This window comes from Ambystoma mexicanum, chromosome 10 (assembly GCF_040938575.1).
Source record: "Ambystoma mexicanum isolate Mex_15411 chromosome 10, UKY_AmexF1_1, whole genome shotgun sequence".
In the NCBI taxonomy this organism is placed as follows: Eukaryota; Metazoa; Chordata; class Amphibia; order Caudata; family Ambystomatidae; genus Ambystoma; species Ambystoma mexicanum.
The window spans coordinates 1020399647-1020413205 of NC_090932.1; the positions used below are offsets into that span (position 1 = coordinate 1020399647).

Sequence of the window (13559 nt, forward strand, 5' to 3'; positions counted from 1 at the left end):
ACATGCAGTGCATAGTCCGACATCCAGTGGTCACTGCAGAGTATTGCATTTTGTTTTTCGTACTCGAAAAGGGGACGCCGACAAGGCGTGTCTGAAACACCATCCCTATAGTGACGTGCAGTGTACCCACAACCCTGCACGCGTCGAGGTCCCTCTGTTTGTATTTTTTCTGCCCTGAGGGAGCCTTCTATACGTGAGTGAGTACAGAAAAGAGAGAGAGATGTAGAACGATGTCTATGTTCCTTCCATCCGAGCGGGGAGGAAGGGTGGGCGCATGTGAATCTAAGCAGATACAACCATCAGAAATGCTTTTACGATAAGTAATGCATTGTCTTCTGATGTTTGTTAATCTGCTTAGAATCACATGCTGTGCATAGACTAGCGAGCAGTACCCGGAGTTGGAGGTGGGTTGTGAGAAGGAACAGTAGAGAAAAGATGTCTTAATACTGCTTGTCCCACCTGGGAATCAGATCTAGAGTGAGCATCTAGACAGTAGTGTTTTGTAAAGGTGTGTACAGAACTCCAGGTTGCCGCTTTCCAAATGGACTCAAGGGGAACGTTTGCAATGAATGCTATGGATGCCCCATTGCCTCGAGTAGAGTGTGCTCTTGGCTTGAAGGGTAGTTCTCTCTTAGCAAGAGTGTAACAGAGAGTGATGCACTGAACAATCCATCTAGATATAGTGGACTTTGAGACTTCATCTCCTTCTCTTCCTGCTGCCACCGAGACAAAGAACTGATTAGTCTTTCTCAGTGGCCTAGTTCTTTCCATATAAAACATGACAGCTCTGCGCACATCGAGTGTATCCAGGCTTTTTTCTCCCAAATTGGAAGGGTTTTGAAAGAACGTTGGTAGTTCTATTGACTGGTTGACATGGAATTTCGATATGAATTTCGGTGCAAACCTTGGGTGTGTGCGTAGAACCACCTTATCTTTGTGAACTGTTACGAAGGGGTCTAGAATAGAAAGAGCCTGTAGTTCACTTGCTCTCCTAATGGAGGTGATAGCTATTAGGAAAGCAGTCTGAAGGGTGAGGTCCTTAAGAGTTGATTTGTGCATGGGTTCAAAGGGTGAGCCCATGAGCCTGGTAAGTAACACATTAAGGTCCCAACCAGGAGCTGGGTTTGCTATCGGAGGGTGTATTCTCTTTACCGCCTCCATGAAGGCTTTGATAACTGGGACTTTCCACCGTGACACCTTAAACTGAGAGGTGGTGTATGCAGAAAGTGCCGCTAGATGGACTTTAATAGAATTGAACACTAGACCCAAGTCCAGTAAATGGGTCAGGTAAAGGACAATTTGTGTGGGAGAGCAGTGGACTGGGTTGATGCTCTTACCTCTACACCAGATGACAAATCTTTTCCACTTGCTAGAATAGCAGTGGCGAGTGTTGGGTTTTCTAGCTTCTTTGAGAATGTCCATGCATCTCTGAGGGAGTTGTAAATGGCCAAATTCTATGACCTCAGGAGCCGGGCTGCTAAATTCATGTTCTGTGGGCATGGGTGTAGTGTCTTGCCCTTGTCCTGTGACAGCAAGTTGTACGGGCAGGGCAGTTTCACTGGTGGGGACAGGGACATCTCCATCAGGTGCGCAAACCATGGTTGGCGGGCCCACATCGGGGCTATCAGTATCATGGTGACTGGTTCCTGGTGCATCTTGTGCACTATCGTGCTCAGCAGAGGAATCGGGGGGAAAAGCGTAAACAAATTTCCCTGACCATGGTATCCAGAGACCGTTCCCCTTGGAGCGGTTCTGTGGGTATCTGGAGGCGTAATCTAGGCATTGTGAGTTCTCCACAGTTGCGTACAGGTCTATTTCTGGGAAGCCCCACTGTGTGAAGACGTCGAAGATGATGTCTTCGTGTAACCGCCATTCGTACTCTGGGAGCAGAGGGAAGTCTCTGCTGAGTTTGTCTGCTAGCAGATTGAGTTCCCCTGGTACATGTTGTGACAATAGGAACATGTGTCTGAGAGCCCACTTCCAGATGTTCTGGGACAGCTTGGACAGTCCTGGAGAGTGAGTGCCCCCTTGCTTGTTGAGGTAGTACATGGCTGTGGTGCTGTCCGTGAGGACCATCACTGTCTTCCCTTGTAGGTGTGTCTGGAACGCTTTTAGTGCCTTGGACACCGCAAGTAGCTCTAATAAGTTTATGTGCTTGGAAGCTACGCTCGGAGTCCAGACTCTGAGCAGTCTGATGGGATAGGTGAGCCCCCCATCCTGTGAGGGATGAGTCTGTGGTTAGAGTGGCTTCCAATGCGTGGGTGGCGAATGGTTTCCCTATTACCAGGTTTTCCTTCGACCACCACCGTAGCGAGAGAACCAAGGCCTGCAAGACCACCACTAGATCGTCCCATTGTCCGCTGGCCTGACACCACTGGCTGTTGAGCCACTCTTGCATTGGGCGCATGCGCAGGCGCGCGTGAGGTACCAAATAAATACATGACGTCATCATTCCTAGCGAGCGCATTGCTTTGCGTACCGTCACCTCTCGACCGGCCACATATTGAGGGATCTGAAACAGCATATTTTGGACCCTCTCGTTGGAGGGGAAGACAAGGCCGTCCTTTGTTCGAATTAGAGCCCCTAGGAATTCTTTGATTTGGCTGGTGTCTAAGCTGGACTTCTTCTCGTTGATGGAGAAGCCCAGTTGGAACAAAAGGTCTACTGTCTTCTGGGTGTTTGAGAAGCATGTCTCTTAGGACTCCCCTGTTATGAGCCAATCGTCGAGGTAAGGGTATACCGGTATGGACAACCTGCGCAGGTGGGCCGCTGCCAGTACCTTCGTGAATACCCTCGGTGCAGACGCTATGCCGAAGGGTAGCACTCTGAACTGGTAGTGTTTGCCCTCTATCATGAAACTGAGGTATTTTCTGTGCGCTGGCAACATCAAAATATGAAAGTATGCATCTTTCATGTCTTGTGTTGTCATGTAGTCCCCCTGAGATAGCAGAGGAATTACCTCCTGTAATGTTACCATACGAAATTTTTGTGGTTTTACAAATTTGTTCGCTGGGCGCAGATCTAGTACAGGGCGCATGGTTAGGTCCTTTTTGGGTACAAGGAAGTACACTGAATAAATACATTCCATTACCTGAGATAGGGGCACGACCTATATTGCTCCTTTCTGTAGAAGCTGTTCTACTTCTTGCAGAAGGATGACAAGGTGTTCTGGTGACAGGCGTCGTCCCCTTGGAGGTCTGTAGGTGGGGGACCGATTGAACTATATACAGTGCCCGTGGGCTATGGTTGACAATACCCACCGGTCTGATGTTATTCCCTCCCATGCTGATAGGAACGATGTTATCCGGCCCCCAACCGGAGACGCATGGGAGGGGCCCCGAACCTTCGAGTCATTTGGTGTTACTTGCCGGGGTGCCTCTGGGGCTGGAGCCCCGGCCTCTGCCCTTGCCACGGCGTTGTCCTCTTTGGTTATATTGGTTACCGGTACCCTGATTAGAGGGCCAGTTGCCCGCAGTGTAATGCTGTTGCTGCTGCTGCTGTTGCCGTTGCCCACGAAAAAAGCGCTTGTTCCCAAATCCCTGCCCTTTTGGAGGCTTTGAGATTTGGTCTAAGGTCTTTATGGTGTCGAATTCTTTCTTCGCATTTTCCAGTGTATCGTCCACTGCCCTTCCAAAGAGATTTGACTCTTCTATTGGCTTATTAATGAGTGACGCCTGCGTTTCTGCCTTGAAACTGGAATTGCGAAGCCAGACGTGACGCTTCAGCAGAATTCCCTGCACCAAAGAACGGCCAGCAGTTTCTGCTGCATCAAGAGTGTTCTTAATGATGCTCTGGTTGACCAGAGCTCCTTCTGTAACTGTAGCCAATAAGCGAGTTCTTAGAGGTTCAGGGGCTTCTTCGATGTCCTGCTTAAGCTTTCCCCATTGAGCATCAGCATAGCTTGCCAACAATGTATTGTTATTGGCAATCCTAATTGAAAACGCTGCTGAGGCGGAAATTCTTTTGCCCAAGGCATAACGCTTTTTCCCTTCTTTATCTGGGGGTGCCTCGCTGGTTGACAGTGGAACCCCAGCCCTCTTCCTTGTGTTAGTCACCACTAAGGAGTCCGCGACTGAGTGACCCCTGATATATAATGGGTCTGACTGAGAGGGTGAGAACAATTTCTCGATTCTTGGATTGACCCCTCTTACCAGCGCGGGGGTGGACAGTGATGGGGTGAGTCGTCTCTTAACCGAGGCGAGGATAGGAATAGTTTGACTAGTGGGAGGTTTTTCTTTAATAATCCTTTCGACGAAATCAGTATCTGGGTTGACCTTCCCAGTTTCAACTTCAAAATGCGCTGCTGCCTTCCTCAGTAGCGCATTGAAGGTGGGCTGATCGTGTACTGGAGATGGGTTCCTGACCGGTGTGGTCTGAGGAGAACAAATGTCTATAATGTCGGGGTCTGTAGACCCTGATGGCGACTGCCAGGGCTGTAAGCCACCTTCATCTGGGTCCTCCTCGTAGCCCTCCTGACCTATGTTAGTGTCATCATGAAAACCTTCTCCCTCTTGTTGGTCTTCATTATTCACAAACTCATCCTCTTCCTGGAAGTGAGAGTCCTCTTCAGTGAGGTCGTAAGAGTTCATGTCTTCCTGTAGGGGGTTAAAGAGCTTTGGGTATTTAGCCCATGGCCCCTCCTGGAGTACCTCCCTTGGCCTCTTGGGTGTCCTATTTTCTGGGATGGCCATGAACCTGTCTAGCTTGTCCATACATGACTGGAACCTCTCTGCAGTCCAGTAAGGTAGGCCAGAGCGGTCTGGGAGTGAAAAGGGGGTTCCCTCTCCCTGTAGTTGCTTAGTTCTGTCCCATAGCGTCGAAGATAGAGTCCCTTCGCCTTCTGAGAAACCCTCTCACTGGCTCGGGTCTTCTGTCGATGGTGGGAGTTGTCCCAGCCCACCCTCCGGCGTCCTCTGCGTTTCTTTGGCCTTGTGAGCGGTTTTCGACGTGTCACCCGTCGTCCGTCTCTGGCCGTCTTTAGAAGTTATACGCACAAGGCTTTCGGCGATCAGCTTCTCCGTCGAGGGATCGCTAGGCGGTGCCGAGTCTTTACTGGCAACGTACGCACTCTTGCGAGACGCGTCGCCTGAGGATTTGGGGTTAGCGCCCTTATTTACAGAAAGCCCAGTCGCCGGTCATGGAAGAGCTTACGACCCTTACGGTTGGCGGAAGACGCTGGTGGGCCCAACGCCTCCGTTGACGCTATGGCTGTCTTCGACGAATGCGTGCCGTGGGGTATGTGCTTATGTGTTTTTCTGTGTTCGTCCTTGTCGCCGAGGTGTTCATCCCCATAAGCAGGGTGTGAGCCGGGCTTGTCGGGGCCGGGGACGGATGACGAGGAGCGGGAACACTCCTTTGAGAGGTCTACAACCTCCGTTGCGGAGGCCGTGTAATCACTGTCCTCGTCACATTCGGCGGCAGCTGGTGAGGAGTCAGACCTAGACATCGCATAGGCTGCCCACCTTTTGACCCTGCAGTCCTTTAACGTTTTGGGTTTAAGTAACTTACAGGCCGCACAACCGTCCTCTTTATGATCGAGGGGCAAGCAACGGTTACACCGTTTGTGCTTGTCCTTCCAGGTAAACTTGCCCTTGCAACGCGGGCAAAACCTAAAGGGTGTCCTCTCCATAGCTGAGGGCATGAAATGTGATTACGACCTCGAAAGAGAGGGAGGGGAAAGAGAAAGGCATTCTCAGAGTGTTAACAAAGAAATGACCAACAACCCCACTCTCCCTACTGTGTAAGGCCGGCGAGGCGCGGCCACGTGTTCGGCAGCGCCGAAGGATCTCCTCCGCTCGTCCCTCCGTCGAAGATCTTGCTCGGCGGAGAACAGCTTGGCAGCTACGTCGAGGGAGGGATCTATGTGATAGTTAATAATAATAATAAACGACCAAGGGTCGAGGAAATTATTTCGCAATGTCTCACGAGGAGCTCCGCATAAAAGCTACCAATAACTGGGCGGAAAAAAACAATCTGAGGGACCTCGACGCGTGAGGGGTTGTGGGTACGCTGCACGTCACTATAGGGATAGTGTTTCAGACACCCCTTTTCGACTACGAAAAACAAAATGCAATACTCCGCAGTGACCACTGGATGTCGGACTATGCACAGCATGTGATTCTAAGCAGATTAACAAACATCAGAGATATGTGATTTAATCTACAGTCCGTTTGTTGTCTTCTAGTAAGACTCTTGAATTACTTTTTGTAAATGGGGCGTTCCCATGTTAACCTTCTCCCTGCCCCACCTCACTCCTCCCAAACTGCCCCCACACACACCTTTATTTTAAAAGAAATGAAAAAAAGGCTGACATTCAAGAGTTGAAGTAGACCACAAACAAACTGGTCGATGGAATCACTGCAAACGTTTCTTTAGATCATGCATCAAAACTAGTTGCATGCCTGTGTCAAACAAACAGGGCCTGTCGCAGAGTTCAAGGTTTTGATTTTCTGTATTTTGTGTAATTATATACGTATTGAAAAGACAGTTGAAAAACGGAGGGGACTTTTGAAGGGGACACGTCTTTGCAGGCTTCTGTTCTGCATGAGAATTACAAACAAAGCTACAATCACACCCCATTTGCCTAACAAAAGGAGTTCTACATGTATATGGTTGGTTCATAATATGATTTATGGACTTTTCAACTGCTCTTTATAAAAGAATATTTTAGCTCTTTAAAGCCAATACATAAAAATATTCATATCAACTACAGCCGTGACATTTCTGTGCCAGTTTCTCAAAAATGAGCACATATGAAAAAAGCACAGAGGATGTGCTTTTACCGTTTGCGTTCACTTCAGAAATGCGCACATGACCTTACCCTCAAAGGTGATCGGCAAATGTTATGGGGGCTGGAAAGAAGCATTGCCCAGCCCACTTGTATACATTGGTGTGGGACAACAACAATATATTGCAGGCTCCGAGCGCCCATGCGTCTGCTGCGAGCGCATTCTAAGTGATAGGCTCTTAAAGGGCTCGTCTCTTTGAAAGGCTGTAAAAAAAATGAATTTCTATCCATGTTCGAAGGTAAGAAATGCAAGTGCGAGAGAAGTGGTTCACTCCGTTGCACTCTCACTTGAAAGAAAAGGCATGCAAGATTCAGAAATAGCACTCTCCTGCATTCGGCTACTTCTAAGCCCCCCTCTTCCCCCCATCCCGAGCATATTCAAAACCAGCGCAGGGAAGGCATTTGCTTTTTGCGCATTTCAAAGCACATCCCACTTGTAGATACGGGGCGTGCATTAAAATGCCCCCTTATTTGGACAAAAGAGTGTGAAAAGGCATCTCAATGTGCCCATCTAAGATGCACCCATTCAGGTGCCCTTTGTGGAGTGTGATACACATTTTATTTGGCGCAAGTGAGGTGCTCATCACTTGCGCTCAAAAACGTTTTGAGAAACTTGACCTTTGTATTCAAATTTAAAGCGTGATACTGGACAAATCATGTTCCCTCACTACTGGGATGCCAGGTATGGGTGTTATATTGTTGGAGGTGGATATGCTGGCTGTGGCCGGTATTGTGTTTCCAGAGGTGGGGAAGCAGGACCCCAGGTATGGGTCTTGTGTTGTTGGGGATGGGGAGGCAGGACCCTGGGCGTCAGTTTTATATTGCCTGATGTGGGGATGCCAGCTTCCAGGTATGGGTCTTGGGGAGGCAGGCTGCCAGGTATGGGTCTTGGGGAGGCAGGCAGCCAGGTATGGGTCTTGGGGATGCAGGCTGCCAGCTATGGGTGTTGGGGATGCAGGCTGCCAGCTATGGGTCTTGTGTTGTTGGGGATGGGGAGGCAGGGCCCTCGGTATGGGTCTTATGTTGTGGGGGATGGGGAAGCAGGACCCCGGGCATGGGTTTTGTATTGCCTGATGTCGGGGTGCAGGCTGCCAGCTATCGGTCTTGGGGATGCAGGCTGCCAGCTATGGGTCTTGGGGATGCAGGCTGCCAGCTATGGGTCTTGTGTTGTGGGGATGGAGGAGGAAGCAGGACCCCAGAGCCTTTTGCCGACTCTGCTCCCGTTTTATTCTTGGAGCCAAGTCAGAGTCCCGCCCTCCCACCCCCAACAGTCGGGCTCATCTCTACCCTTAAACTGACTGACTGCGTTTACCTGTACCCATCGATACCCCGGCCCACCCGCCACCATGTACGCAGGACACCGGATACACTTTCAATATGTTCTTCTTTGACATCAACCTGGGTAGGATTTGAACTTGTGAACAAGTGAGGAAAGGTTCCATCTCACACTACAGATGTCCGACCCCCCTCTCTGACAGCGAGGAAGTTGTAGACCGAGGTCATTGATGCATCCATGCATGCACGCGGCTGCTGCGAGACACTTACTGGAAGGAAGGAGGCCGAGAGTCTCCGATTCCGCCTGTCCTCTCGATGGGGGGAGGGAGGTCAGACAGGTTGTCTGCACAGACTGATCCGGCATCCGAGTGTGAGCCCTCTGCAGACACCAGCTGTAAGGTAGAGAGAAGGCAGTGGTCAGTCAGGTGCAAGGTATCGGCCCTGAGCGAGCAGCGATTGCCAGTTACATAAAATCTGTTTGCCGGACAGGGAAACCTATTTGTGGACGGAGCGTTGAGTTGCATTAAAGCTCCATGTACTGAGCAACAAGTGTTTGCTTAAATATACTGTCATCCAAAACAGTGACTATATATATTTAAACAAACAGCAATTTCTCAGATAGGTGTCCTGCCTAAAAGGGACGGCACCAAAAGCGCCCCTGCAACGTCCGGTTTCCCCAGCAGAAGTCAGACTTGGTGATGTGGTGCAATGTCGCCACCAAGTGGTAGTATCAATTATGGTACAAAGACAAAAGATCACAGCACACATTTCAATTTCAGCCTCTCGGTTCCCACATACTAAACTATTTGTAGAGTTCAAGTCTTAGGGGACGTGGGGGGGCATGCCCCTCCTGTATTTACCACCGATCCCATCCTTTCCCCCGGGAATTTAGACATCAGCTACCTTTTAGCGTTATTTAAACATGACGACTGGGGAGCACGACATCCGGGAAACTGTATGGTTTTTTTCCCCATCATTCCTGATGTTCTCTCTTCAGTTGTCTAAGTGCAGCCAAACCCATAGTTCCAAGATTTCCAACTGGAAAAAGCGTAGGTCTTGGACGATGGAGTGGTCATTTCTACTATGTGCCCCGCTTGCTCTTCTACAAGTTCCCCTTTTGGAGAGGTTTATTGGCACTGCTCATGGTCCTGTGCGCTACTTTCCGCCTCGAGCTGGAAGGAAATGCTCCCTCCCGTTTCCACTGGACAGTCCCCAAGTCACTGCTATTTTGCATGTCAACGACCTGCAGAGCTCCTTCGTGCTCGGGCAGGGTCATCAATGAAAAAAGGCCTCAGTCATAAATGGCAATTCGTTCCTTTTGTGACAGTGTGTATGGGTACGTTTTTGACACTCGGTGTTGGAGTATAAACATCCCTGTGCCTGTGGATGATTAGGGGGTGACGAGTACGCCTGTGGTTATAAGCCTGGAAGTGTTTTAGTGCGGGGGAAGGGGCATGCAGGTGAAAACTGACTCTGATGACAATAATGACAGGGTCAGCAAGGAGGAGGCCAAACGAGATGTGAGGTGGAAAAATGTGGCCACAAGCTTTATTGTAACAATAGCTATGGTTAGTATATAGGGCTCAGGAGGAACCCTGCTCCACTTTAGATCAAGCGCCATACAATAAAGACAGTACAAGAGATTATCAGATTTTCATGAAGTATATTTTCACAGACGGTTGCCCTATAGAGACACGTGTTTCGGCGAATCACTCGCCTTTTTCAATCAGGGCTGATTAGTGAGACAGAGATCAAAAGGAGGGGAAAAGGGGAGGATTGTTAGGAGTAATAAAGAAAACATCAAAAAAGGGGAGAAAAAGCAAAAGGAACAAATCATTAGATTTTATATGTATGCAAATTATATTTGTATCGGTATCTTTAAAATACGGAGAAGTTGCTTACCTAATTGGTGAAAGATAAAGTTCACTTATTCAAATGGTAAATTTCATGGGATCAATCCCGCCTGTTAAAGAATTATACCCAATCGTGAGCATACTCATTTGGCATATTAGCTAAACGTTGGTCTGTTGTTAGCGAGCACTGTGCACCAAAAGAATAATTTCAAAATGCGTTGTACATTATTTTATCATGTTATTTGGTTCAAAAACTAAACGTACTCAGTAGTCAAACTTGGCTAATCAATAGTAAGGGAATGTTATTTTCCTTACAACGCGTGGTTCACGTGCATTTCGTGTCATACTGTTTATGGTGCACTAAAGCGCAGGCACGAATACATTTGGAAAGCAAATTAGTGTCACAGTGAAGGGTTTATGGCTTACCTCACAAGAGGTGGTCTCCTTCACAAGCGTCGGCGTCTGGAAGCGAGCACAGACACCGCGCTTTGCATCGGTAATAAAACTAACGTCGCCATAGTGACGGCAGTCCTTCTACCCTTTCGGATATTAGTCGAAAAGCAGAGCGCCATCTTGTAGATGTGTCAAAGTTACGGGTTTTGCTTTTTGTGCGAATAGAGTCGGAAAATATCCAATATCTAAATAGGTAATTATGTTTGCGAGAACTTTCTCCATGTTAATGGAGAGGTTTTTTGTGTTGAATAGCATTCAGAAAATGAAATTGCAATAGTATTTGCATTCATTTTAGATTATAGACATAAAGCTCGAGCATCAATAGAGTTACCGTAGATAAAAACCTGTTACTAATAGGTTTTATGTTATATGTGAGGTGTTAAATTTTCACTTGTATATTAATGTATATATATCGAAGCAGCAAGCAAAAAGAGACTATTTGTGGTGTTAAATAGTAGGGACAAGTTGCAATCAAATAGATATTCAGTATTAAGGTCATCAAAAATATCTAAACTTCAATTCAAAAATTTCATTCAAAGAAACATAAGTTTCATTAGTTCAAAGAAAAACTCCCATCTCATTGTCCGAGTTCAGGCCCACTTTAGTTGCTCTAAAATGGCATATGGTACGGGCTTCCTGTTGTCTCAAAGATAGTTCTCGATTTCCCCCTCTTCTTCCTATGCCGATTTTTTTGAGGCCAATGAATTGAATTCCATTTTTGTCATCCATTTGATGGTTCAGTTGCCAATGGCACCTCACATATAACATAAAACCTATTAGTAACAGGTTTTTATCTACGGTAACTCTATTGATGCTCGAGCTTTATGTCTATAATCTAAAATGAATGCAAATACTATTGCAATTTCATTTTCTGAATGCTATTCAACACAAAAAACCTCTCCATTAACATGGAGAAAGTTCTCGCAAACATAATTACCTATTTAGATATTGGATATTTTCCGACTCTATTCGCACAAAAAGCAAAACCCGTAACTTTGACACATCTACAAGATGGCGCTCTGCTTTTCGACTAATATCCGAAAGGGTAGAAGGACTGCCGTCACTATGGCGACGTTAGTTTTATTACCGATGCAAAGCGCGGTGTCTGTGCTCGCTTCCAGACGCCGACGCTTGTGAAGGAGACCACCTCTTGTGAGGTAAGCCATAAACCCTTCACTGTGACACTAATTTGCTTTCCAAATGTATTCGTGCCTGCGCTTTAGTGCACCATAAACAGTATGACACGAAATGCACGTGAACCACGCGTTGTAAGGAAAATAACATTCCCTTACTATTGATTAGCCAAGTTTGACTACTGAGTACGTTTAGTTTTTGAACCAAATAACATGATAAAATAATGTACAACGCATTTTGAAATTATTCTTTTGGTGCACAGTGCTCGCTAACAACAGACCAACGTTTAGCTAATATGCCAAATGAGTATGCTCACGATTGGGTATAATTCTTTAACAGGCGGGATTGATCCCATGAAATTTACCATTTGAATAAGTGAACTTTATCTTTCACCAATTAGGTAAGCAACTTCTCCGTATTTTAAAGATACCGATACAAATATAATTTGCATACATATAAAATCTAATGATTTGTTCCTTTTGCTTTTTCTCCCCTTTTTTGATGTTTTCTTTATTACTCCTAACAATCCTCCCCTTTTCCCCTCCTTTTGATCTCTGTCTCACTAATCAGCCCTGATTGAAAAAGGCGAGTGATTCGCCGAAACACGTGTCTCTATAGGGCAACCGTCTGTGAAAATATACTTCATGAAAATCTGATAATCTCTTGTACTGTCTTTATTGTATGGCGCTTGATCTAAAGTGGAGCAGGGTTCCTCCTGAGCCCTATATACTTACTTATACTTACCGGAGTAGGGGGTCTATCACTTCGTTACTCCACTGTTCAGCTGCCACCTCTGCTTATCTAGCGCAGGACATTGATGGTTGATATTCCAAAATACCCCCCACTACTGTACTATTAACAATAGCTATGGTGCAAAAGAAAACCAACCATAAAACATAACAAAACGAACACATATTTTGGGCAACGGGATTAGGTGAGCCGGGACCCTACTCCCATGAGCGGGGACCCTGGTCCCACGTAGGCCCAACTCGAGGCTGATCCCTGCCACCCTTCATAACTAGGCTTGTGACGTTTGGTGGACCAAGCGTGTGAGCTCTGTCTGGTGTATTTGGTGGACCCAGCGTGTGAGCTGTGTATGGTATATTTGGTGGACCCAGCGTGTGAGCTGTGTCTGGTGTATTTGGTGGACCCAGCATGTGAGATGTGTCTGGTGGCTCCTTTTTGATTTTGCAGTTAACTTTCCTCTGCATTCTTTTGGTCTTTTCCATGCCAGGTGGAGAGGTATATGCCCTTCCTCAACCTTTAAGCACTTGTGCATGCTTTGGAGGCACGTGCATACCTTCTTATCGCTCTGGTGTCCCACTTGTGATGTAGCCCTCCAAGGGGCTTTCGTAATATTTTATCCTCAGGAGGTGAATTCTGAAGCATTGGATTGCCTTCACTTGTCTTCAGTTTGGGGGCATTGCCCTTCCCTTGGTCTCTTTGTGGTGAGGCGTGTGAGCCTCTTCCGCTGTGTTTAGGCATCCTTTTTAGCCCACTCTGATCCACTTGTGATACGGCCCCTGCTGAGGGCTATCACTTTTTATCCTCAGAGGTGGGTTCCAGTGCTTCCATTTTCAGCCAACCTGATCTAGGAATGGGCTTTGTGCCCTTCCATGCCCTCAGGTTGAAGGAGGGGGCATCCTGCCCCCCCCCCCGACATGCAAGTGCCTTCTTTCACTTTCAAGGCATTCTTTTGGCGTTCCCTTAGCTCATGATCCACTTGTGTTTGGACCCCCTTTGCAGTATTATTGCATACTTTCTCCTCTGGGGTGGGTTCCCGAACCCTAGAACGTGTTTATCTCCATTTTTGACCTTTTGTATTTAGTTTTATTGTTATGTGTCCATTTTAATAGATGTCTTAGCATTTTATATATTTATTTGACCACTTGTGATATGGCCCCTTGAGAGGCGCTATTAATTCTTTTATCCTCAGAGGTGGGTTCTGGATCATAGGCTTGCCTTCAACAGGCTATCAGTTTAGGGAATTGTCCTTTCCTTGCATCCCTTGTGGGAGGTGTTTTGCCTTTTCCCACTGTATGTAGGCCTTTATTTTG

At 47.2% G+C, this 13559-nt stretch overlaps 1 protein-coding gene across 3 annotated transcripts in view; it reads right to left on the reverse strand.

Annotated features, from left to right (window-relative positions):
• DVL3 (dishevelled segment polarity protein 3) overlaps positions 1-13559 on the reverse strand; it is a 1011569-nt gene that overhangs the window by 505838 nt on the left and 492172 nt on the right. For all 3 annotated transcript variants that reach the window (XM_069618830.1, XM_069618831.1, XM_069618833.1), the window contains exon 3: positions 8333-8454. In XM_069618830.1, the coding sequence (XP_069474931.1) occupies positions 8333-8454 (122 nt within the window). The remainder of the gene's footprint in view (positions 1-8332; positions 8455-13559) is intronic.